This window comes from Orbicella faveolata, unplaced genomic scaffold, assembly GCF_042242905.1.
Source record: "Orbicella faveolata isolate gen_17 unplaced genomic scaffold, um_ofav_v1 contig_34, whole genome shotgun sequence".
NCBI classification, from domain to species: Eukaryota; Metazoa; Cnidaria; class Anthozoa; order Scleractinia; family Merulinidae; genus Orbicella; species Orbicella faveolata.
The window spans coordinates 26,933,333-26,960,000 of record NW_028301563.1 but is presented as its reverse complement, the minus strand read 5'-3'; the positions used below and the strand labels follow the sequence as shown (position 1 = coordinate 26,960,000).

General features: G+C 38.9%; 2 protein-coding genes across 2 annotated transcripts in view; one reads left to right on the top strand and one right to left on the bottom strand.

The window, feature by feature from the left end:
* Positions 1–3,186: 3,186 nt before the first annotated feature.
* Positions 3,187–6,039, top strand: LOC110055398 (potassium channel subfamily K member 9-like). Its single transcript, XM_020761785.2, has 2 exons — positions 3,187–3,665; positions 4,240–6,039. The coding sequence occupies exons 1-2, from the start codon at positions 3,380–3,382 to the stop codon at positions 4,911–4,913; spliced, it is 960 nt and encodes a 319-aa protein (XP_020617444.1). The 5' UTR covers positions 3,187–3,379; the 3' UTR covers positions 4,914–6,039.
* A 6,509-nt stretch (positions 6,040–12,548) lies between these two features.
* The window catches only part of LOC110055425 (pre-mRNA-processing factor 6-like), a 30,601-nt gene continuing 16,481 nt past the window's right edge, over positions 12,549–26,668 (bottom strand). The window contains exons 20-31 of the mRNA XM_089270653.1: positions 26,046–26,167; positions 25,469–25,511; positions 24,609–24,659; positions 23,647–23,697; positions 23,041–23,115; positions 22,442–22,505; positions 21,830–21,899; positions 21,348–21,415; positions 20,399–20,537; positions 19,767–19,817; positions 19,414–19,489; positions 12,549–13,197 (exon numbers count right to left, since the gene is read on the bottom strand). Coding sequence (XP_089126779.1) covers positions 13,039–13,197; positions 19,414–19,489; positions 19,767–19,817; positions 20,399–20,537; positions 21,348–21,415; positions 21,830–21,899; positions 22,442–22,505; positions 23,041–23,115; positions 23,647–23,697; positions 24,609–24,659; positions 25,469–25,511; positions 26,046–26,167 — 969 coding nt within the window. The 3' untranslated portion in view covers positions 12,549–13,038. The remainder of the gene's footprint in view (positions 13,198–19,413; positions 19,490–19,766; positions 19,818–20,398; positions 20,538–21,347; positions 21,416–21,829; positions 21,900–22,441; positions 22,506–23,040; positions 23,116–23,646; positions 23,698–24,608; positions 24,660–25,468; positions 25,512–26,045; positions 26,168–26,668) is intronic.

The following is a 26,668-nucleotide window of genomic DNA, read 5'->3' as shown; positions in this document are numbered from 1 at the left end:
TGATGCTCTTTCAATGCTCTTACCATACAATTGTTTGCAAGAAATAAATTTGATTTTAAATAACACCGCCCTTGTACAAACGCCGCCCTCGAATAAACGCCCCACCTGAATCACGAAATATTTAATAGACGCCGCGACGTTTAATCGAGTAAATACGGCAGGACATTTTCTGGAACACCCTGGTTCATGTAGTTAGAGATGCCCACTTTCTCCTGTTCTTTACAAATGTACGCTAACTACGCCTGATCATACGATCGCACTCCATTATGAAAAGGTCGGGGATGCTCGTCGGAAAATTTGAATTATACCCTAAACGACACCAATCTGGGTGCCACTCGAGCTTTATTTGACCCCTAAAAGATCTTAATTGAAACAGAAAAGGTTTGATTACCAGCCGCTGTTCGGAAAAGGACTTGCGCTAGTAGACCGGATTCGAGAGACCAGTGGAAATAAGCCTTAAACCAGAAATAAGAGCGTTTCTTTTATTATTATTATTATTATTATTATTATTATTATTATTATTATTATTATTATTATTATTATTTCTTCAATGGCACCCTAAAATATACTTAAACAGCTAATAAAAGTGACGTTTCAACACCCTAAGTGAGACCAGAATCCTTGATTTATACCCCTAAGCGAGACGGCGAGCACCTCCAATCTTTTCATATTGGACTTCCCAACCGGGCCGTTTTCCCTGTGTATATTTAGCGTTGTTCTCTCTTTAAAAACAGGCTTAATCTACCTTACTTTTTTTTTTTTAGATTATCAAGCAACTTGTCTACATTGTAACCGCTACAAAATGCACCTGGGTGGATTGAATAAGGAAGAGGTCAACCAGCTAATTATGGCTTATTTTAGTTCGGGCGTAGGCTGAATGGCTAAGTTAATACCAGGTCCTTTCGTGTTTACTAACACGGGACTGGTGTGGCATTCCCCTTCTCAGAGCTCTCACTCGACGTTCTTACAATGAGTAGCACTAGGAACGACACCGGTGGGACCCAGGCTTTCTCGTTTGGTCTTTTGGCGGGAACGGCTCTGTAGCGTTTGGATTGACTAACACTTTAACTGAAGGTTAGCAGCCCCAACATGGCAATGCATGAGCACAAAGCTCATAAATTTATCAAGAATCTGAGAGCTATAAATTACATCAACGGTGGTCCAAACAAAAAAACAAAAAAACAAACAAAACAACAACAACAACAAAAAACAAAAACAAAAATAAAAAAGGGGGGGGGGCATAGGTGACAGGATTTAGACACCACTCATACTAAATAAACGATTACAAATTTTGGTATTTTTTTTCTTCTGTCTTCAAAAACGTTCCCCATGAACATATGTGCAGGCAGATTAATCGAGAGTTAAAAACCGGGCACGTATCCCGCGAGGTAGATTGAAAAGACCGTTTTCAGCCTATTTATACTGTCTTGTAACTGTAGCAGTTTGTCGTGAAGAATCAAACGGTCTATTGTGGACAAAGTGAGCTATTTTGCTCAAGTTAAAATCGACTTGGGTGGTATATTTGCAAGGAAGAAGACATGTACATTTAGAAAATTTAGTGATCTTCACCTAATCGACTACTTTTATTTCTCCGTTCTCCTAAATCCCGGGTGAAAGGTTTTTTGTAAGTTTATCACAATTTTATATCAGGGTTTCAAGTCGACATTTAACACACATTTGATTTGCAAACTGGGGCGCTTATTTCAAATTTAGGATAAGACGGGGGGCGCTTATTCGCTTATTTAATTTTTTCCCAAATCGTAGCCTGACATGATCATTTTGTTAATACATCATCTGCGCTTAAATACCAACATAAGCTATTTATTGACATAAAAAGCTGATCCTAAAGTTTAAATCGCGGCACCGTTGGTACTTAACGTGTTCAACGTGTCCACTAAACGTGTTCACATACTGAAACAATGTACAAATCTAATGCTACATGACGAAAACTATACACTTCTTGTTGTCTCATTACGCGTCCACAAAATGGGGGGAGGGGAGGGGGGCGCTTATTTTAAATTTCGTCCGATAGGAGGGGCGCTTATTCGAAGGGGCCGCTTATTCCAGGGGGGGGGGGGGCTAATTCGAGGATTTCCGGTAGTAATTCTCCATTCCATGGCTTGTACGTTTTCCAGGATACACCGAAATGCCTTAAGCTGTAAACCAAGTCGTGTTCCACAAATTTCCCACTTCCTGCCCCTCAATCACCATTTAAAAATGATCAGTACTATTGGCATAAAATCAGACTGTTAATCAAAGTACAATACCACAAACCTAGAAATTCGGCTATCACTTTAAGGGCCTCGCTTTAAGGGAAAAACAAAAATTATTCGGGTGTGTATAAATTCGTCTTTGTCGGCAATAACGAGTGTTTTATTAAGGGGGGGGGGGGGGGGCCGAGAACACACTTTTATTGAAAACAGGAGGGTGAGAATATGGCACGTGAAACAGAAAAAAACAAATGAAAATTCACGGCGGGAGAAAACCCAACATAGGGCATGGTGTGCGAAATTAAAATTGCCTTCACCACATCAGCACGTATCACAGTCGAATATTTACTCTTACAAAGTTGTGATCCTAAATGTAAATAAAAAACAGCTTCCATATTACTTGTACTATTAATGCTAACTGGATGGTGCCGTCGCACTAATGAGTAAAGTTATTGTATGCAAAGTGGTTTAATAGAAACGCTAAATTTTTTTTTCATTATTGTCTTTCAATAACATGTCAGTAGCACATTTTTTCTTGCTTTTATTTTGTCTCTTTGTTGCTCCATTCTGCTAACATGCGGTTTTGAATAACCTCTAAAGACAGTGAAACGTGCTCAATGAGCACAACTCATTTATGATTACATCTCTAAATTAAAACCAACTTGAAACACGCTGCCGGCTTCCATGGCAACGCATCTGGCCGTCACAAATGCAGGCTGTGTTGAATTAATTTGCAGTTGAGCTATTTTCGAAATCCGCTTCAAACGGCGACCAGCGAATAACAAGTTATTGGCAAAAAACCATGCTATGACATTATAGAATGGACGCTTTTGTGCCACGGCGTAAACGTAATGTGTTTGAAGGGGACGAAATCAAACGTCAGCTGGTTGTGGTAAACAGACTGATGGGCGTGGCTTGAAGAGTTTGACACGCGCGACACATCTGCTTGATGCGCGGTAACGCATGAGGCACAATAACCTTCAAATTTGTAATTGCTTCAAATTAGTTCTTAAGGATAGCCAATCACAAGACACTTAGGCGTAACAATGTGCTCGGGTTGAGGGACACAAAACACAAGCATCGAAAAATACGGCTACTGGCAAAATTACGCGCCAAACGGAATCCATTCAAAGTGATTTGCGGCTGGCAAATATGATCGAAGCGGCGCAATGAAAACGCAAAACCTTCGAACGATTCTGCTCACGGTATGCTGTGTGTCGTATCTTTTAGTCGGCGCGGCGATTTTCAGCGCCTTAGAATACGACGAGGACCAAGAGATGCGTAAGAACATGACAATCCTACACAACACGCTGACTAAGAAGTACAACATTAGCGAAGAGGACGTCAAAAAATGGCTTCAATACCTCGACAGCAAAGCGAATATCGACGCTGATTTATACCAGTGGAGCTTCGCAGGGTCGGTGTATTTCGCGACAACGGTCATCACGACCATAGGTAAGTTACAGCGCGTCTGACGCGATGAAATTAGCTTGATTGGATGCGATATGTAAAGGCTCTACAGCAATTAATAGTGCGGTACGGGGGAAGAAGGTCTCTTGAAGTGAGCTCATCTCCTATATGGCTGCAACAGGCACCTGTAATAATATCCGTTGTTGTTCGACATCAAAGCGAACAGACGATTTTCTTAAAGCGTAAAGTCGATCGCTTTCGGAAAGAAACGGCGAAAGGAACACAAACACAGATATTCTACGTTACGTAGAAAAACTTTTAATTGTAATAAGCGCGCGATGTTGCATACAGATTTTAAAAAAGCACTTCCTTAAACCATTTCCGCGATGTAATGTTTAACTGTGATACATCTAACCGGGGAATTTCCTCTTCCAACTTTGTTTGCCATAATAAACAAAGGCCCGCACGCAATAATTGAAGTGTGTCGTGAACAGTTTAAGTGAGGAATTCCTGTCTCATGATAAAACCCAAAACCTCCTACAAAAAGAAATATTGTACAAGTACACAACCAGATACAATTTCAATCCGCACTAACGCGAAACTCTATCTCTATTTACAGGCTATGGGCACACTGTTCCCAAGACGGACCGTGGAAAGATTTTTTGTATGATTTATGCGGCGGTTGGAATTCCACTCGCGCTAACGATGTTTCAGTCGATCGGCGAACGGTTGAACACGTTTCTGGCGCACATGTTTCGACGAGTCAAGAAAAAGTTAGGGATGAAAAACACCGAAGTGTCAAACACGGCGAATCTTGTGGTACTCTTCGGGTTGTTATCAATGGTTGTCACAGTGTGCTCTGGAGCGTTCATATTCAGTCACTACGAGAAGTGGTCATATTTTAAATCGTTTTACTATTGCTTTATAACAGTCACAACGATTGGATTTGGCGATTACGTGGCCTTGCAAGATAGCAGAGAGCAACGATTTGACGACACTTACGTGGGAATATCTCTCCTTTTTATCTTTTTCGGTCTGACTATTGTAGGCTCAGTAATGAATCAGTTAGCGTTAAGACTATTAACTGCTAGTCAAACCAAAGAACCGGCAGAGAACCTTATTGGCGAAGGGCCGTGCGTGTGCGAGAAGTGTAGCCGACTTGGTACTTCACGGGACTCTATGATTTTCGATCGATATTCTACGGATTATACGACAACACTGCTGAAAAACTTCGAGGAAGAGATCACATTTACAACGTATAAAGGCCTGCATCGGAAGCGCGCTTCAATTTAACGCGACTCCAGTATGCATTACATTCAACACAAGCGGCGAATTTAAGCCGCTCGTCTTAATCAAAACGGTAAGGAGAAGTTTTCATGATACTGGGTATTTTTCGACAATGTAAATAGAAAGCTTTCTCTTAGTTTGGTCTACGGAACACCGCTTATTTCCTCGGTTATCAACCACGAAGCAGCGCAAATGATTTCAGCGATAGTTTAATTGCAGGCTCGTTTATTTACGGTGTAGCAATGAGTTAGTGCCGTTTTGAAGAGCCAGTCTTTAGATGTAAACCGTCCGGGCGTCCTCACAACCGCACATTTAATTGGCAGATATTTGTTGTTTGAAACGGGGTTTTTTCACTCAAAGTCGCTTTCCTTTGGCTCGAAACGAGAGCTAATCACCTCTAAGGCTACGCTAAGCGCCGATAAGATTTAGGATAGTTTTACAAAGTAAAATCAATCAAACAAAGTGATTCGAGCGGGTGATAGCAAAAAAGCCACCTGTTATAGCCCCGTATGAAAGTTTAATTAATAAAATTCATTTGTATGCAGACAAATTTATCTTGTTGTGGAAGAAAAATTTAGAGTGAAAGACTCTACAAGAAAAGCTAACGGATTGTGCTTCCAATCTGCCTGGCTAGCGAGAACGCGATAGTGGGAGGATAAAGACCTTTTAAATACGAAGCAAATTTGTCGAGGAACGCCCGGTCGAAGCGAGTCTCGAGTTAGTTATGTGAATATTTTATGACGCGGGGTTTTCACATGAAACAATTCCTCGTCGAGATGAAATGGATTTTGTAATCATTTTGTACCATGAAAAAAAAAAAAGAAAAAGGAAATAACTGTCGTTTCAATTTCACAAGGAAAAAAAAATCCATTTCTTAATGATTTCTCATTTGTAAGTATATATAAAAAATATCGTTCAACTCACGTTTGTAAAGAATATTTTTTATAGTTTACTAAGAAACGTCCTAGAGTGTTTTTTGACAGAGTAATTGAGGTCCAGACTTTTTCGGATACGAAATCGTTCCTGTATTGTAGGAAGGATCTCTCCTGAAATAAATAGCACTTTATGTATTAACTGCGAACTTTAGAGCGAAGAAAAAAATATGTGAAATTAAAACTTTCTACAAAACAAAGACCAGTCTAGGTTTTGTCTTTATTATTGTTATTATTATGCAGGAAAGGTGCTCAAAATGTAAATACGCCGAGATCCCGCTAAGGTATTCAAATCACCGGGCCAAATAACACAAGTATAATTTTCAATTTAAACTCTAAAATCGACCCGAAGTAGTGTCGCGTGCCGCAATAATAAAACGACAACTGCCTTTCAGAAGCAAAGTTTTAAACCGACGAAAACCTCGCAAATTGTGATCTGATCAAAAAGCCCGAAGGTTCGCAAAATTTACTATCTACTTCGCCTAGCATAACTTCCTTTCTCAAGAAAAAAAATAATACCAGATACGCTTGAAAGCGAACACGTAAAATTCTGTTTTCGCAAAAATATAAATGTATACATATATCTACTTTTTAACATCGAATTTTCGTGTGCCATGGCGTGTTTAACTTCTGCTTTCTGTTTCCTCTTCCACAAACAACTGTTCTAGTTAGTGTTCACCGTCGACGGTGTTAGCCGATTTAATGAAAACGTTAATTACACGTTTTTTGGCGTAAAACGCGTCGCTGTGGTAACTTAAACGAACTTTACTCGAGGCCAAAAGAGAAGCCTCATTTCCGCAGGGGTAAAAAAAAAACCGCGGACATTTTGGGTTTCTTTTTTTTTCTGTAAAAAATAAAAAAGGAATATACGTATATATTTCAAACGGGTTGTATCGATGATATAAAGTCAAGAAAAGTCATAAAGAATTCTAATTTCAAGTGTAACGCTAACATCGCTGATTCATAATACTACGAGGTAAAGAACTTTTGCTAGAGCTGTAAAACAATGCTTCTCTAGATGTTTGGTCTTTGCAAAACAACGACAAGCACTGATGTATTCTTAGGTACATTTTGACAAGGGGGTAAAAAAAACAATTCTGTACAAAGTACTCTCAAGTGACATATTCTCAAAGTCGCCAATTGTACTTTAGCGAGTGCATTCTAGCGTTTTATTTTTCCAAACACTGTATTGTGAACAGTAATATTTACTACATTCCATCATCAATTATTTATCGCTCCGTTTGAAGGAGTTCGGCTTTTTCGATAAAACTCCACCAAGGTGCTAACAGATTCCATTGTACGGGCATTCTTTTGTTTTGTTTTTTATCCAAAATGTACTGTACGTTTTTTTTTCTGAAGTTGTTTTGTTCCGTGCGCCTAAACGACAGTATTTTGGATCGAGGTGTTATGTTTAGGAAGAACGATTTCGAAAGGACACTACACAAAACGAACGTACGAAAACAAACACACACAAAAACGCAGCAATATAAGTTGATAACTGCTAGAAATTTACACAGTGTGGCAGCGAAAAGCGAAAGAATAATTGCCTCAGTAGGCCTAACTCTTGAAGTAGACTTCCAAAGGTCTTAGATTCGCGTTTATAAGTTTTTCAAACCGAGTAATTTTACTTCAAACTTGGCCACCACAACGTTATTTATCACATTGCCACTCAGTAGGGTCTAAACCTGCCGAAAATAAATAAATACCATTGCTATTAATTAGTGCTCTGCCCAGTATTTACACAACTATTCGCTATGTGTCATTATCTAAGACCCCTTGGCATTTTGGATTACAGTAATGTATTGAAAGCCCTTGATTAAGGTAGTCAGCCTGCCAATTCACCAGAACCTCAAATATTAGAATACGCAAGCAGACAAAACGAAATGCGCGATTATCTCCTGTAGAGAACGGGATAAATTTCAATTCAACATCACTTCAACTTTTAACTTTAACACCACACACGAATTCATAAAAATTAAGGCCGCAAAACGTCTTGTAAACATTTTTTTTTTCTTGTCCACAATTCTTATGCCAAGAGTAAGCTGTTTTTTGCTTTGTTTTCTCTCTTTTTTTTGTCCAGGGCTGTTCTAGGTGTACGGTTTTCAATACGATTCAGTTCTGTCGCACAAGGGGGCAAATTATTTCAACTATATGCCTGCCGTGCTTGACAAGTGGTCTGGCAGTAAGCCCTGCTGGCCTTGATGAGATGTCGATATTGATCCACATCCCTTGGTATTAAATGAACATGCAAATGTGATTGATTTAATACACGCAATGCAGCTGGCAAACTTGGAGATCGTTCAACCTTACGCGAGTAATTAAGAATTGGTTTCAGACCGGTAAAAAAAAAATAATAATAACAAAAATGAAGAAAAAGCTGAAAAATAATTTATTTAATAATAATGCCCTTAGTACAATCTAGAAAAAAAAAACAAAAAAAAACGAAAAACGCAAAGTTTCGATATCGTCATGACATCATTGTCAATTGAAAACTAAAAAAAAAAAAAAAAAAAAAAAACAGAACAAAACAAAGCAAAATGAAACAAAAATACAAACTCTTGCCTTATTAGGCATTAATATACGGAGGTTAGAACCCAGGGTACTGAACGCGACTCGCACGAATGCACAGAAACTGTCACTGTTCCTTTTATAGTAGCGTGTAACTTAAATTTAATAAATCACAAAAGTCATGCAACTTATGTTCTCTTGGATTTATGTTACCTTCTACAAAATTGAAACTTAAAAATGGAACTCTAACATTGTCAAAGTTCGCACAGTAAAAACTGCAAAAACAATGTTAAGTCCTCTAAGCTTTTTTGAAATTAACAGTGCTCACATGTTAGGTCACGATCATTATCTTAAATTAGAACAAACAAAAAGAACATTTTAATCATGTGCATAACACCCATTCTGATTAACTGTGATGTCGCTTTGTATGAAATAATAAAGGCAATGACTCATCATCGCATTCTGTTGGCTATATTTCATAGAAGTTTAAGCTGGGGATTCAAACAATTACATAAATCCGAAAAACGCAGGCTACGACTAAGGTCCCGGCTAAACGATCCCAACATTTCAACGCAACATATCGCAACACTGTTGGGCGCAACATGTTGCGTGTGTTTGGCCACCCTGTTGTGACTTGTTGCGACATGTTGGGTGTTTTTGGCACAAATTTGAAAATGGTCAAATTTTTCATGTGACATTTGTGGATGTTGCATGACGTTGTACTCGTTTGGCCAGGTTCGTGCAACAATGTTGCGCCTGGGCATGTGCACTAGTTCGATTTGCAACACCCAAAATGTCGCAACACGACGCAACAGGGTGGCCAAACGCACGTAACATGTTGCGCCCAACAATACTGTGATATGCTGAGTTGCAGTGCTGCGATCGTCTGGCCTGGGCTTGTAAATGCTGGGCCAACAATGTAGCGATATGTTGCGTTGAAATGTTACCATCGTTTGGCCAGGGCTAAGACGCTGTTTTCCTTCAAGAGAGTCACAGTTAATTTTTCTTACTTGCATTACAATAAAATTCAGCGCGGATGTCATACAATTTCGGGGTGGAACTACACAGTAGCCTAAAATTGCCCCACATTCACGGTGAATTAAACAACATCAGCAGCAACACTAACAACAACAGCAAAAACCGTGAAAAGGGCTATTAAGAAACCGAAACACTAGACTAATGTCTTAAGTACTATGTTTCGACTCGAAATTCAGAAGCCGTGACTAGAGATGTTTGCTCGTGTCAGAATAAATATACAAGAAATTTAAACAACAAAAAATTGGATTGCATGAAAACAAAAGACAACGAACAGAGATCATGAAAGCGCCGGGGGCAGAATTGTAGCTGTTGTTACGTGTTTTTTGTAACTACTTTTATCTTTTTGGGGGAGATCTCTTTAGCTTCCAATTCGGAACCCATTTTACACAGCGACAGTTTTGACGTGAAATCCATCGCATTCCCCATTAGCAAAAGGGCGATTGAGTCAGAAGTTGGTGTATTACTGGGCTAATTTCGACTGTTATGAACTCTGTCAGTGGAACAGCTCTGTACAAAGACAGCCTGGCCTTTACAAACTCAGCTGAGTCTATAAATCAACATGGCGACCACGAACAAAGACGTTTTGAATGGGGATAAAAAGGTATATTATTCACCCAAGAATTCGTGTTTATTTAACCAGTCGTGCAATACGCATTCAAATCAGTCGTGGTATAAGTGCTTGCAGAGACATTAAAAATTAAGCAGACTTGAGCGCACGTCGATCAAAAACACATTACTCACAAAAACAATTTACTTGTCTGAAAAGAAAAAAAAAATGTTAACTTTGTTCTGACACGACAGAAAACGTCACGCTAAGGCGCCAAGGAACTTAAGAGCAAGACCCATCAATGGGTCACCTCTTATGAAAAACTATTCAAAAGCAAATGAGATGAAATGGTGACGTTATTGATGACGGGTAGAACATGAAATGCGATATTAGCTACTCTATGTCTCTCGTGCATCAACGCATGAACTGTTTTTTGGTTCAAAAAGGCAGCAATTTATGAAATAGCAAGAGAGTGTTGGCCAACATGAATGGCTTGCTGTCAGCCTGGGACGGCAGAGGAAGTTTCGTCGCTTACACGATAACAGGAAATGCTTCTACATACGCAGGCGTGGGTTGTCATGTACATAATGAAGTCACGACATTACGAAATAGCTACGGCCACCTGTAAAACGCAATATGCATCGCTATCAAAGGCAGTCAAAATGCGACATCTTAATGGCAAAACACTACGGCTAAAATAATAATTTGCTCTAAGTAGGGCTTTAACACAAATGCACATGACTTAACGCGAATTTAAAAGCATAAGAAATCATGGCACTTTGTACAAAACTTAGTTGTGAAAATAAGACCCGTAAAAACAAAATCAGGTTTAAACGAGATTCGAACCCACGACCTCTACGTTACCGAAGCAGTGCGCTACCAGGCAACTGGGAGCTCGTAATACGTCTTGTTTCATATATTCACTGACAAATGAATACGAATTTAACACGACCCCACACGAGAGAAAATGGACTCTTGTGTCGTTGAGAGTCGCCACATGAACTCTTTCAACCTATAAAATAAGAACTATTCATTTTTTGTATGCTCTTGTTACGAACATGGAACAGTTTCGTTAACACAGATCTGAAATCCATTGTCAAAGCACAGTTCGTTAAAATTAAGGGCGTACCAGGCAAAGAATTGATGACTACAAGAAAAACGTTATCATAGACAGTAAACGAGTCCAGAGTCAATTGCTAATGATTTTCTCATTCATCTTTCTCTGATTTGTTACTTCGTTCTTGCTTGAAAAATGGGAAAAAAGCAAAACAAACACACAAAAAAACCTCACATACAAAACAGAACAGAACAAACAAAACAATACGTTGAATAGTGTTGATAACCCAAAGAGATTTGTTACAGTCAGCAGGTACGATATGTTTTCACAGAAACACTAAACAAGGTTGAAAAAATATCGACAGTGGAGAGAACGCCATATGGCATCGAAATTAATTGGGAATTAAGCCCAGATAGAGTCAGCTCTAGTCTCAGTGATGCTGCAGAGCTAACAACAAACAGCGAAATTTAAAATCTTAAGGTAGATAGTAGAAATTAAAGCCAATTCAAATGATAGAAGCCTATGCACTTTTGCAAATAAGCACAAGGAAGAAGATCTGGCATTATCAGTAAAACAAGATAAAATGCAACACAAGAGAGAAAGATATTGTGTTTGTTTGTTTGTTTGTTGTTCTGGAAAAGATTAACGAGTGTCACATTTTTCGCGATAGAAAAATATAATACAATAAAATCACATTTTTACCGCAAAATGCGATCCATAGTGCATTTAAAACCACACACAATTAAGCAGATCTTTTCTAATTAACGTTTTCTTCGTTTTATCACGAAATTAAAATAAGGCGGTCAGTTTTGTGTCTCATTTTCGCGACGAACTCTTAATTGTCTCAACACCGACGCCATTACAACACGAAATTATAGAAAGATAGTTATTTTACTTTTAAGGCTTCAAAACAAAGTGGAGAAAAGTACACTTTAAATGCAAAATATGGTGTAAACAGGGTAAAAGTTAGGGAGAGCTTTTTATTGGCCACGTCACATAAGACACTTTCTTATGCTCGGAGTATATCTCAAACAGTACCGTATTAAAAGGTTTCATAGTTACAATCAACGGCTAAAAGTAAACAGTGACATCTGCAGCGTAAAGTAATCTAGCGAGTTAAGGGCGTCTTGTCAAAAAATTCCGACACATTTTTCCCAATTTGGCTCCAAGCGAAAGGTTATGTGGCATCTAAATTTAGTTTCAATGGCCAGCTCTTCACGACCTCAGTTATTAAACGATGCTAAGAGTTACATTTAACCCGAATAGTTCGAAACTCGGCACGAATTTCTTTCCTCTGGCTTGAATTACTGCATATGGTGCATCAAGCTTTGTTCTTAACAAGATGACAGACCACAAATTTCAAAAAGAAGATATGGGCAATGATATGATATGGCATATTAGGCAGATGGTAACTAAGAACTAAAACGAAGCTAAGTTTGAAACACAGCTAATTTGCAACCAAAATTCCTAGTCTGTTACCAACTATAAGAACCACATCACATCTGACTCTTTTTTTGGAAAATTACACAAAGAAAATTATAATATCACCAAGAAGAAACTGGAAGTTCAATATTTTTTTTTATGTTTCGTTTTTGTTTTCTTATAAAAGACTACAAGCTTTGACACAAAGATTCACATGGAAGAACACGCAATTAGAAGGAATAAAAGATGAAAAATTTACCTACTGAATTTTTCATGTCTTTTACAAGATACAATAGCGAAAACAAAGCAAACAACATACTACGGAATAAATAAAGGTCTTCTTGACGCGTACCACGAGTTTGGCTAGTCATTACGGACAACTTTATTTGGGCGCCATCAAAACGAATAAGCTATGGCCTCGTTCAGTTCGATCAGCGAGTAGCGCGCCTGCGAGTGTGTTTGGCATGAAATCGAACACGCACGACACGCGCGTAAAAGTCCAAGTCTTCGAAGGCGTCTCAGAAGGGGTGTTCCACGGATGCTCTGATACACAGCGACAGACCAGGAAATAATGGCAGTTGGGCACCATTCTTTTAAAAACACCATGATATGTATACAGATTTACCGTTACTCTTTTTCGATAGCTCTCAACGACTTGGCCACAATCGGTAGGATGTCCTTGGTGCGAAGTCTCCAGTTAGGAATAGCTTTGGAAACTGCGCACCAGTTTTCTCCATGATGAGGCTCGGCCATTACGCATCGTTGCATAACGCCTTCTGGCTGGGCCTGGAGAGGAAAAAACAAAACAAAACAAAAAAAAGCCCATTAAAGATGAGATTAACAAGACTTGTTTAGTCCTATAGCCCTGTTGTTGACATCACAAAACTCCGCCATGATATCCTTAGACGTCGGGACAATCCGAGTGACTCTAAATCTAAAGTCTTCTAAAGTACTCTTGGCTTACCAAATTTCTACAATACGGACGCTTGTATTTGTACTGAAACTCGAAGAAGAAAATAAATGCCAATCACAAGAGACGGACGGGCTGTTAACCGAAGTTTATCCCGGTACTGCCTTCCTCCTTCCCCTTCCCCCGATAGGATGCTAGTTGTTGGAAGGTTGTCCTAACAGTTGGGCGGCATTCATTTATACTCCTGGCTTGGGTAGGGGGGCATTGGGCGAGTTACGATTTCTGAACAAAAATATGACACTACTCTAGCGGAGATAATTTCGAACCGGCACAAATCTTCAGGAAGGTTAAATGCCGTAATACTGCTCATCAACGGAGTGAAAACACTACTGTGAAATTCAAATTTTATGAAAGGCCTTGATCTTTTAGCGTGAGTTTCATCAAGATCAGTACTCAAATTTTCAGCTTTGCATTGAACAACGGAGAGTATTATATTTATTCGAGTAAAGTTCACGTCAAACTAAGCGAGAAATTGTACGGGTTCGGCCCATAGAGCCCTCATGACGTTTACTATGGGGCAATGAAAGATAATTAATGAGAAACCTAATGGCCGACGTCATCTGCTTGAGGTACAGACGTAACTGTAAAGCAGTCATCATTCAAAACTAAAGGGCGCATGACCTTGCCTTCGTGCAATGTGACGTCACAAACAGCGAGATACCATATGAACACGATGCTTAGATTGCAGAAAATTTCAAGATGGCCATTTTCATGAATCTTTACAATGAAGTTTCATTAGCAAACTACGACATCAAAAAACCAAAAAACAAAATATATATATATATTGATCTGAGTCTCAATTCTTTGATTACACGCGTTGTCTACAGCCTTTCCCGCTCTCCTTCAGACCTGGAGCGCTTACTGTTTGATCAAAAATTCCGGTTAGCATTTCTGGGAATTTCTACTGGCAAACAGAAAAACATTTTCACCAATTTGCAAAACAGGACAACCTCGAGAGCTACATTGTACCCAAATTTGCGGGTAATATCCTACCGGCAATTTCTATTCCATTAGATTTTAATCCCGGAATTTTCTGTGAATGGTTCGCATTTGGGAAATGTGAAATTTCTGGGATATTCCAGAAACTTTCCAAGAAAATTTCTGTATCATTTGTTCCCATTAAGAAAATTTCCGGAATTTTTGGTGAAATGGAAAACACCCAATCTAATGTCACGATAATTTTGTCAACTTTAGATCTGATTCTAAAGCGCAGACGAATACCAGAACTGCTGAGCGCTAGTTTTTATCTGTAACTGATGAGAAATTTGAAAACGGAGGTCTCACTCTGAAAACGTATCAAAAGTTTTCCGGAGGAATTTACAAACGCAACAATCACCGGTCATTTTTGATTTGTGTTTGAGGAAAACTAAGACAGGGAAATCACATGATTACCGTGAGGTTATCGTTTTCGCCATGCTCCGTTTTCAAAATGTTTTCCGTCCACACGAAAACGAAAAGCCGGCGTTTTCAAAATCCTCCGGTTTGAAGAGCATTTTCGAAAAGCTCCGTTTTCGTGACGGATTAGTGTGGACGGTAGGCCAAGCCGTGGAAATAAAGCTGTGTTTTCAAAGCTCTCCGACGCAGAGTCGTCAGGGCCTTACACGCTTGTGACAGATCAAATTCAAATCACTTTAATTAAAAGGGCCTCATAAAATACTCAGTTATCAAGAAAAAGACATATCATATCAGTTATGCTGATAATTTACCCCAGAAACATCTCACCACAGGAAAGTGCTAAAAACTTCAACGTTTGTAATCAAAACTCGTTTCTATACCCGATCATGACATAAGTTGTGTATTTATCTTGTTAATAATCTCCGCTGATCTGTCCTCTCTTTTCATGCGAGTCAAATACATAGAATTAAAATTAGGGGGGAATTCTGGCAAGAGGAATGTGATAGGAAGACAGTGGATTTTCAAAACAAATCTTAGTATAAAACAAAGATTTAACGGCTTTTCCCTGGAATAATCCCAGCGGATTGTTCGGCGAATAAATTATTTGATTAATGACGCGCGGTGTTTTAAGGCATAAAACATTAATCATGTCTGAACCGCAATTTGAACATTTAAATGAAAAAAGTAACTTCCTCGAAATTTTGAGACAGTGTCTGTACAACAATACGGTTCTGAAAAAAGTCTAGATAAATCTTTGCTTTAAGGGGAGAGGGGCAATTTAACTTCGCTCATTTTAACAAGAAGCGGAGTGTATTTATCAAAATTATCAGTTCGCAAGACACAGTTGTCAATATAACGTTGTTGACGTAAGTGGAAGCTATTTGCGCGGTATTTCTTTGAAGTTTTTTTTCAGATTTTGAGCGCAGATGGTGTCGGTATAACGATGGAAAGTTCGCCAGGGTTGTTAATACTTGTTTTGTTTCGGACACTCGTTAGATCTTTGCCGTTAAACCACTTTGGATTCATAGTTAAGCGGTGAGATAAATTAACAGTTCAAATTATTAATGATAAAGCTTTCCACTTGTCGAAACTAAGGAAAAACAAAGATGGAATAAAAAGGTTCTCCTGATATTGTACTTAATTCTCATCCCAAAGATAAATTTGATTGTCGGTTGGAATTTTTCTTAACAAGTTTCAAGTTCTTAACGGGTATAGCTTCCTTGCGACATAACATTTAAAACTAGGTATTTAAAGTTAATTTTGAAACTAACCGCAAAAAAATATTTGCGAAACGAGTGCCGAAAACAATCAAAGAATTCATTTGCAGACTATCAACATACCGCTTCTACATGTACATTGAAAGTACTTGAAAAGATTTCTGTACCCTCAAAGTACAAAATTGCAAGTAACCCGCACACCAAGAGAATAGCTATATTTAAAAGTTTTCAAATATTCCTGCCTCTATTCGCGAGAGGCGGAATGTTCTCTCAATCGATAACAAGTTAGTTCAACTGTAACTGGTCTTAACTACAACGACACAGTGTATATATTTTTTGGCGTGTTTTGTTTTCGTGCCGGAATTGTGGGCGCAAAGCTTGGGCGTGAAGCGTGGGTGTATTACGTGAGTGCCACGCGCGGTTTAACAAGGCTTTACTACCTACTGAGAAGTTGGTTTGTACCCACAAAACAGTCAGACAAGAACTCGGCGAATCCTGCCAAAAACCACTAACAACCAAAGCAAATTGAGAACTCGCTAAAAGGTTTAATTAGTTAATTGTTACCTTAACCGACAGGAGGTAAAGAAATCAAAAGAAGCACTTGTTTTCATTTCCACATTTCAATTTGGCCAACGCTTTTTCGTCCTTGAGTTTCCTGCCAATTTTGCGGAGAAAAAGCGTGGGCGAAAAACGTGGGTGTAATATGAGAATGCAGCGCAGTTATGGTGTGTTGAACCACTGAAGCCTACACTACCCGCCGATACGATTGTTTGTGCCAGCAAAGACATAAGACGAGTCACTTATCCATTCTGTTAGAAACTACTAGCAATAAGCAAAGTAATGAAGTACCAAAGTAAAAAAATCAAAACCACAAAATATCGTTTACTACCTGCTTTTCCATTTTAGTTATCCACTGGCCGACCCGATAAGCTAGTGAATTTGTGGGTAGTGGATGTTGTTGTAAGGGTCTCAAAATATGTGAAAAAATGAATGAATAAATGAATGAAAAGCTGTCTGGAACCCAAAAAGAGTTTAATTCACGAGGAACTTGTTTAATTTTTTTTTCTGCGATATCTTAGGTCCATTGTACATTCCTCTGTGTTTTATTTTTGTATCCCTTTTGAGGATATAAAGCGTGGGAGCGAAGCATGGGTGTGTTACGTGAGTGCCACGCGTGGTTATGGCTTGCTGAACCGCTAAAATCACCCTGTCTCGTTCGTAGTCATTGTACTAACGCTGTGGTCTAATTTTTAAAACTGAGTTAAATAAGATCTCCTACAGGTAACAGGATGGTGCTGACTCACCACGATGTCGGTTCATACCATCAAATAATATTCATAACTACAGACAAGTCATCGAAATTTTGTCCACAAAAAAAGCCGACATAAGCAAAGTACGTGACTTACAAAGGAAGCGCTTGAAACAATCTACCGCTAATCGTTTGTTGTACAATATTGAATACTTTGACACCTCCCCCCCTCCAAAAAAAAAACTTATTGATCAACTAGAATGTTGCTTCATTTATCACCCTTCCTATGGTGTAAAGTCATTTTTTAAAGCTACAAATTTCGTAACTTCTCTACCAAGGATAGAATTGTGAATGTAAAAAAAAAAAAATATTTTTTTTTTTTTCACAGTATTTCATGTCGTCTCAAGTTACGTAGCTAATAAATTATGAACTGTATCCTTACAAAAACATCTGGGTTGTTTTGTCTGTGTTTTTGGAATAAATCAGACGAAATTCTGTGAGAGCAATAAAAATAGTTCACGTACGTGCTTAATTAGCAATTTCCATATCAAAAGTATGTCAGATCCTGAGTAATTTTGATCTAGATAAACGTTAAAAATAAATAATCAACTTTGTTCTGGTTTTACTTGTCCTCGAGTAAAGAGAAGAACAGAGGTTGCCATAAGATTGGCATATCAAAGCTTTTTACCGTGCAAACGAAGTTTCTGCAATTATACTTCCTGTTTCGGATTTGTTTTGTTTTGTTTTGTTATTCTTATTATTTTTTAGGAAGTCAATGTAAAACAGAAAAAAGAAAAGAAAACCTACGTAAGTAGTTATCACTTTTTTTTTAGTACAAAGGAAGTTTCTACAATCATCCATCCTGTCCCGTATTACGTCACATCACAAAGATCGCTTTGGGCCTTTGTTTAGTTTTTCAAGGGAAAAAAAAATATAGGGAAAAATAATAAGAAGAAAAACTAAGTAATTAATTATGAGCTTTTTGTGCCAAGGAAATTTCTACAATTTTAGTTTTTACATCCTATTTAGTATTGAGTACACAACACCTAGTTCGATGCATTAATAAAATATGTTTGTAGTTTAATAAGCTTCTAATTCGAAAGGAAGTTTCTGGAATAATACATACTGTTAACAACGAGTAAAAAACTGCTTGGATAAAACGTTTTTCAGGAAGTATTAGTTCATTTCACAAAAATAAAAACGTTATTTGTAACTAATCCAGTTGGAACATGGATCCCTATTTTTTATTTTTTAGTTATTATTTTTTGCTTAAAGGACCTTTCTACAATTGTACATTCTGTGATTAATGGGATTCTACGCCAACAATAGAGTCTCGGTTCCTTTTTTTTTTTTTCCGCATTTCTCTTTTTTCCCCTTCAATTGCATTGTGTTCGACGCAGCCGTTATTTGCTTCGTCACGCAACAAGCAACGAACATTGCGTGACAACCCATTGATGGAAACCGAGGCTATACATCAAATCGCGCCTAAGGTTCGATTTTTTTTTTCTTGTCTACGAAGTGGATGTAATCAAAAGAAAAAAAAAATGGACTTTTAGAAGAATTGCTGGGTAACGCCCACGAGTGATTAACGTTCGGTTTCTCCTTACAGTATTACTACAATGTCAGCTGGACGGGTGATGAAAAAAAAAAAGAAGATAATGATCTGCTTTTGAAGGGTTACTGTCTTATCGCACAGCCAAAGTCTCAAACATTAACACTGAGTGAACAAAGGTACTGCTGGGTTGCGTCGGAGAAAAAGTTTAACACTTAGATATATTTCAACTTGAAATTTAATCATTAACATTAAAGTTAACGAGTTGTTTTCTGGAGTATTACGCATCGGCGCTACCATCAGACGTTGCATTGGTTTTAACCAAGGATATGCAGCTCCCCCTTCCAGTGTTGGTTGTATGAAAAGGCAGTCTTTAGACAGCTTTGGAAGAGTATAGTGTGGTTCAGGCTACGACCAGTTAAGAAAGCTAACTGCAAACATTTGTTCAATGTTGTACTGCTCTTCGGTCTAAGCAGGTAGTTGTTAGATAAACTGTTGGGCGGTGCGTCAGAGGGAACGGGGCTGGCGAAAGGCAACCGCCAGGTTTAAGAAATCTTTCCTAAACAACCCGAAAGGTTTCTGATTCTGAGGTTCAGTTTTCCATGGGAAACAAACTTACCTCGGTTCCATGCTGCAGTTCAAATCTGTAGAAACAAGCCCACGAGTCGCCGAGATCTGGGTCGAGTTTGACAGCCCTAAAGAGAAATACAAGAACGTTTCACAATAGACCATATTCGTATTCTCGGTGTAGGACTGTAAGTAGCTTACAACTGGGGCTAATACGGGGAGTCTTTGCAAATGCGGTGTGAACGGCAAAGGAATGAAGAGCCAAACGAGCACAACGAAAACTATATTCATGGTGAGATCTTAAGGTTTGGGAACAAAATTGTTTTCAACGTTAACACTCACGAAGTTACATAGGTGCTGTTCAAGCTAACACAGACCATGAACTCATCGCAGTTATCGACTTACCTGTTAAACCATTCTCTTGCTTTGTTTATTTTTCGCTCGCTCCAGAACAACCTGAGGAATATAGAATGCATCAAACAATGAATACCCGATGATTGGTTGAATATCTTTCTCGTTCGTCACGCAATAACCAAAGTGCTTCAAATCTTTGCAGCTTATCACGATTTTTGTAGCATGACACTAGGAGTATTTGCCTTCTCCCCCGCGGGTGGGATGCTAGTCCAACGCAGGGTCAGGTTACCCCAACAATTCACTGGTACCCATTTTGTGCTGCTGGGTGGAGCACCATTCAGAGACCCTAAACAGTGCTCGAACCCGGAACCTTGATCGTGTCGATGGAGAAGCGAGAGCTAAATTACAAGCTAATTGGAGTTACCATACAAGAGAGTAAATATATTCACATTTGTAGAGTGACAAAATAACCAGTCTGAAAAGGTCTTTATATATCGTTTTGTGGAGGAACAATAATAATTTGTTCGAGTTTGTATCTAATTCCCCTGTTGTTTTTGCACTCTCTCCGTCGAGGGTCAAGGAACCTGTTGTATTGATGCCTCAGTGGAGTGGGGTCAGAGTAACAACCGAAAAATGGGAAGGGGAGGGTGAGGGCAAGAAGGCGAGTGGATGCCATTTCTAACCTGGCCACTGCTAGGAGCACGTGCGGGTCGTGTTCACATCTTTTGAGGGCGTCCACACTTTTGGTTTTCCGCTGCGGCCGGCTCTCCATAAAAATAGCTTCCGCCCAGAGGATACCCGAAGCAGGGCATTCTTGCATGGCTGAAAGGAAAGCAAAAAATCAACTATGAGAAACTCTGCTGTTGAGAATTTATTAAGCTTGCGTTTTTTGCCAGAGACGTCGCTAAGTAACAAAGGGCACGTGTACACAGCGGTCAATCGGAAAAATTCAACATTATTTCCAGATTTCGATGCCTGAAATTATCGTACTGTGCAGGTAATTTCAGTAGTGGAAGACAAGGTTTGGAAAATGTTCAGCAGCAAATAAGAATACATGGCTAAAACAATGGAAAATACCAATTTGTAAATTGATATTCTCTATGGTTATTCTACGTACAAAACTCACGTTTTGACGTTTGTCTACTCTTAAAAGAGCACTTTACAAATTTGAGACGTTTTGTTACAGACGTTTTGGCGGGAAATGTGTGTTTGACCACGATATGGCTGCCAACATTTTCACCTTAGAGCTATCAGGATACTCGTAAAATCCTCCGAAAGTGTCAACGGAGACTTTGCGGAAGAAAAAAAAAAGCTGCCTCTCAATTACACAAATGTTCCAAGAGGCAGCAGTGGGCCTGCGTTTTCAGGGCCGTCAGCATAAAACCCAGGTTGTAGCTTTGTACCCTGACTCCAACCGGAGCTGAATTTGTTCTGGGATACACAAGAATTCAACGGCCACGTTATTATTTCTTACCGATTGATTAATCTCCCGAACAATTCAGAATCTCAAAAACGCTAACACCGCAATCTACAATCCACACGTTTACGTCGAGCAGTAGGAAACACATCGACGCTTGAATAAAGCTGTTTATTATTTTCCCGTCAGTTCTTTCTTTTTTCTGTGCATCATACCTTTAGCCATTAATGTTTTAGCAAATTCTTTGCGTTCTCCCCTGGTTTCTATTCTAACTGCTTCAAGCCTGAAAAAGAAAAAAAGAGGTATTGCAGAGACAGCTTGCTTTCTGGAGGACTGTTATAAACCAATAGCCTTTCATAGTACAATAAAAGTTGTGATCCTTACCAGACTTTTCAAGGAGTTCGTTTTCAAGAGTTTCGGCCCAGTCAAAACAGTATTGATGACGTAGCTCACAACAGCGTCCCTGATTGGTCGTTATATGGTATTGAATTTGGCGCGTAAGCAACAACCAATGAAAATGAAGCACGATGACGTATTTGTGTACGGCTTCGTAACCACTATGAGATCGCAAGTCTGACGTCTACACACCGGGGCAAAGAGAGAGCGAGCGAAGGACGCATTTTGATCATTTTTTTTTAAGAGTCTCCTCCAGTGAAGCTCGCTACACTACGACTGCGTTGAAGAGCCTCATACTCACCATAATTCTGGACACTTGGGGTTTTTCTGTCGCGCCTGTTCCAAAACGGACCTTGCCTTTGTAGTCTGACCTAAAATTTAATAAATTACATTGCTTGTTAGTTTAGAACTCTGAGGACACTTCATTCATTTCCACACGACTCTAATCTAGCACTTTAATTTAACGCAATACAATAAAATTTAATACTGAAAAACTGTGAGCTTTAAGGAACAGATAATGTCCTAGGAAAAAAATATCCCAGCATATTTTCGAGTCAAATGGAGGTTTTTGTGTTTATCATTCTTCACATTTTTTCTTTTTTTTCGCAACACGCGCGGTTTTGAAAATTGGGGAATATCCTCGGATATACCCGTTTTAGCTGGGGCATATTCAGTCACGAGACGGGCTTAGACCAATCGTGCACGACCGAAAATATTTGATGGATTATAAGTATTTTTAGAGAAAGGGTGTAGAGTGATGTTGTAAATGAATCAGGAAATCTCTTGAACAGTACATAGAAAATAAACTTACTATAGGTGGAACTACTCACAATAAACAGTGAGTTATAACGAATCGTGGCGACTTGAAATTGGAATGTCCAAGTGTCTCAAACCTACAGTTTTCTTTACATACCTGCTTCCTCTTCAAGCCTGGCTAACAACAACCAGATTGGAATAGAGCGAGGACACTTTTTAGTCTACGAGAGAAAGCGAACCGAGTTGGTTATGAAATAGAATATGAGCGATCTTCACAAATTGTCTCACCGATTATCTAAACACTAAAATGTCTTTTCAAAGATCTGTAACCTGACATTTTGACACCTGACTGAGCAGAATAAATCCTATAAAGAATTCGCCAACGAGAGGGCACATTTACACAGCGAGATAAAGTGTGGTTATGTCCAATGCACACAAGCGTTTACCGCAGGATGTTGTGTACGGCAATGGATAAGATACTAAGGCCTTTTATTTCTGACCACATAAGACATCATGACATTTTGCTGAACAACACGGAAGGATATCTGTCCTATTTTCGCGAGTTATTTTTACTTTTGTTCCAATGTCAATCTGCGTTGAATAACAAGAAACTGGACACGAACAAGGATAAAAGAAAATTAAGCAATTAAATTGGTTTCTTTTACTAGTTACCGAGATTTGAATTTCGTGGCATAAGCCCTACGAAAAAGAGATCACATCACCTGATCCTCCTTGTCAAAAATCATACTTACTCACCCCCTGTTTGTAGGCTTCTCTCGCATTATCCAAATGATTTAACTCTTGGTGTATCTGTCCTTTCATCATCCATAACTTTAAAATAAAACGAAACATGTAAAACCAAGTAAAAATCAAGTTCACGATGGACAGTGAGAAAAATAGACATGACCTCATACACTTTTCCCGCCAAAACAAATACATGTAGAAAGAGGGGGGGGGGGGGGAGGGGGGATGGGGGACTCGTAAACTAGGGGAGCAGAAGGAAAAGACGAGGAGCCGCCTCCCATTAAAAAAAGTCAACAACCGCCTTTTTCCTTTTAATCAACGTAGTCGTGGGAGTCCGCGTCGAGGATGCTAAAGTTCACCATCTACTCCTAATAGAAGCTGAAGTTCAATTCCGAGGATATATTCAGGTTAACAAGTGGGGTTGGAGTGGGTGTGCAACTGAAGCAACAACTGGATACTAGCACAATCCCTTTGAGCCCGAACAAAGGTATACCCCCACCCCCCACCCAAACCAACAAAACAAAAGGAAAAGAAAGGTTCCATATGCCAGGACTGAACCTATGTCCTTCCACATACCCATCTTCCGCGTCTACAAAGTCCAACGTCGTTAGCTCTTACCTTAGCAAAATCAGGATATTTCTGAACAGCTTCACCTAAGAGCTTCTCCGCCTAAAAAATGAAAATAAAATGATATCACGTCAAAGAGAAACGGTAGAAACAGATGAAGCTTCCGCAGACTAAAATCAATATTAAAGAAATACAAGAAAATACAGTTTTGTATTACGACCTTGATTAATTATCGTAACCTGCACTTATAAGCACCCCTCCCCTCCCCCCCTCCCCCTCAGGTATAGGCTTATCTTTCTCTAAACAAAATATTTCTTCCGATTATAAGCTCCCCTATAGTCATCCCTCCCTCTTGTTCAAAATAAAATGAATTCGATGTAGTATGATTTTTTAAGTTTAATAACAACCAGTGCATGAAAAACGTATTTTGATCAACACTGCTGAACCTCAATTCGAAACGTTTTAATCCGCTTACAATCCCTCCTCCCCCCGTTTGTAAGCCCATCTAAAAGCCCTTACGAAGTTGTGTAAGCCCAGGGCTTATAAGCGGAAGTTTACGTTAAGTTGCTAAGTAGTAATACCCCTTGTATTCAATCGTGTCATAAAAATTATGTGAAAAACAATCACCGATATCTGCTCTCTAACAATTATATTGACACCACCTCCTCCTTCCCTTGAGCTATTCACAATTAGTATCACCCAACTAGTGGACTAATGCAAATCCTGCTTTTTGATTGGCTACGCTACTAGAGGACTATTAGCAATAGTCCTCGAGTAGCGAAATTGGCGCAATCGAGCGTGACGCTTTCTTTCGTTTTATTCCCCAATAAATATTTATTCAACTGGCATTTGCTAACTTTTGTCCGACTAGTTGGATGATACTAAAACAATTAGACCCTTCGCCCTCAAGGGCGACGGGTCTAATTGCTAAGTATCACCTAGCTCATCCACTCCTACCATGTCAGCCAAAATGACCATTAATTCATACATGTAACGGGCAGAGATAAATTTACCTCGGAAAGATTTCTCAACACCCATTCTAACTTGATAGACTTCATCATAACCTGTGAAGCAAAGAAATGAATCTAAATCAAAACTCTTCCTTTCAATCCTCCGGAAAAGCCTCCTATTATGTCATTATGCAATTGTGTCACGCAAGTATTCTTTTAGTTTGTAACGCGATTTTATAACGCGATTTTGTTACGGTGGAAAAACTGCTACCGGCATCAGCAAAAAGATCTCTACTTTTCCCTTCTCTGCCTGAGAGACGTGCGAGATTGGACACCAAAAATTCCATTCTGAAGACTTAGAATCGGTGAAGTGACTGTGATTGGTTGTTACTTACTTTACTTTGCGGGCGAAAATTCAAAACCGAGCAGCAGCCAATCAGAGGATCTCTATAGAGCTATGTCATCAGTATGGAATTTTTCTGGTCTAGTCTCAGACTTTTCTCGCGGGGACGAAGAACTAAGCCCGCAAATTTAACAAACGCTTCTGCTTATTTGACATGCTCAAATGTTGAGAGAATTCTGTCGGACAGAAAAAAAAAAACAGTCTTAGACGGAGTTAAACGAGATATTGATGGCGAAAAACAGTTATCAGCCATGATAAGCGAGATGTAACATTAAAAAGACAAGATTAAACCACTAAACGAGATCTTACGGATTATAACTTCCACCTTCAGCAGCCAGGACAATCCATGCTTCAATGTATGTTAAAAATTATCTTTACTTCATAGAAACTCACGAAATCGATATTTACTTAGGGAGTAAAAAGGGGATAACCGAAATCGTAAAGGAACCAAACATGATGTAATATTTGGGAAGGAAAAATAACCTAAATGACCCGTGATGTACCCTCTACACTGACTTACCCTTGGTGTACAAGCGTTCAGTCTGGCTCGCTGGAGAAGTTTTCTTTAAAACAAACAAACGAAACAAATAAGCAAACAAAGCCACGTTTACGAGCTGCATGAGGTAAGGTAAAAGATGTAATGCATGAAAAGAGAATGATACAACAAAGCAACAACAACTATGCAGCTCAGCGTATATATATTCTTGTGTGTATCTACAAACCATGTGGGGGAGATAAGGAGAGTTAGGAGTAAAACTCAGTACATTACAAACAAGCAAATTACTCATCTTTTTATATCCGACAGTCAAACTCTGGCTTGAGGCTAGACTGGGAGGAGTCTCTCTATTGCTCGGAAATCCGTTGGGAAGAACACAGAACAAGTAAGCGTGCGAGCATGACTGAAAGTTTGACTGCGAGCGCGATATTGCTTTCTTCTTTGCCTTCTCGAGCAAACGAAAGATGGCTCGCGGTCTAACTTGAGGCAATCTTGGGAACAGAAATTTCGTGTCCTTGATAATACTCTTTCGAGACTCGCAAGTTTATTTTTTCAAGATTCCATAGAAATACAAAGAAAACTTGGTAGTAACGTATCATACCTTGCTCTCTGATCTTCATTGTTTTCACTCTCCAGTTTAACAGCGGCCAACCAAATTTCTTCACTGTTGGGGTTGGCTTGAAACGCCAGAGCCAAGATTGAACGAGCTTGAAAAATCTCACCCTTAAACAACAAGTGAAATCAAGATATCTAATTAATGAGCAATACAACGGAAACGAGAAAGATTACAACAACAAAAACCACAAAGCAGTGCTTTGACCAATTTTCCAATCAAGCTTTTTGATCTCTCTGATAGGTTTTCTTCAAATTTGTTGCTGTTGTTGTTGTTGTTTTTGTTTTTGTTTGGCCAAGTAGAAGATAAGTTAGTCATTTCGGAGGCAACGAAAGTTGAGTACTTTTGCCACGTACCAACACCAATGGTTATTCGCTGTCTGATTGGCTAAGAAACTTGGAAATCAACAAAAAATATATTGACAGCAGAGGTTTTCCAAATAGGAAATCACAAAAAAAAAAAAAAAAAAAACATTGACTCTCTTGGAGCAAAAGTTTATGTTGATCACACTTTATGATATACACTCAAAACTCTATCATTTTCACGTAATTGCAATAGGCTGCATCGTCTTTTTTTCTTTTCTTTAACATCACTGATTAATATTATAAAGC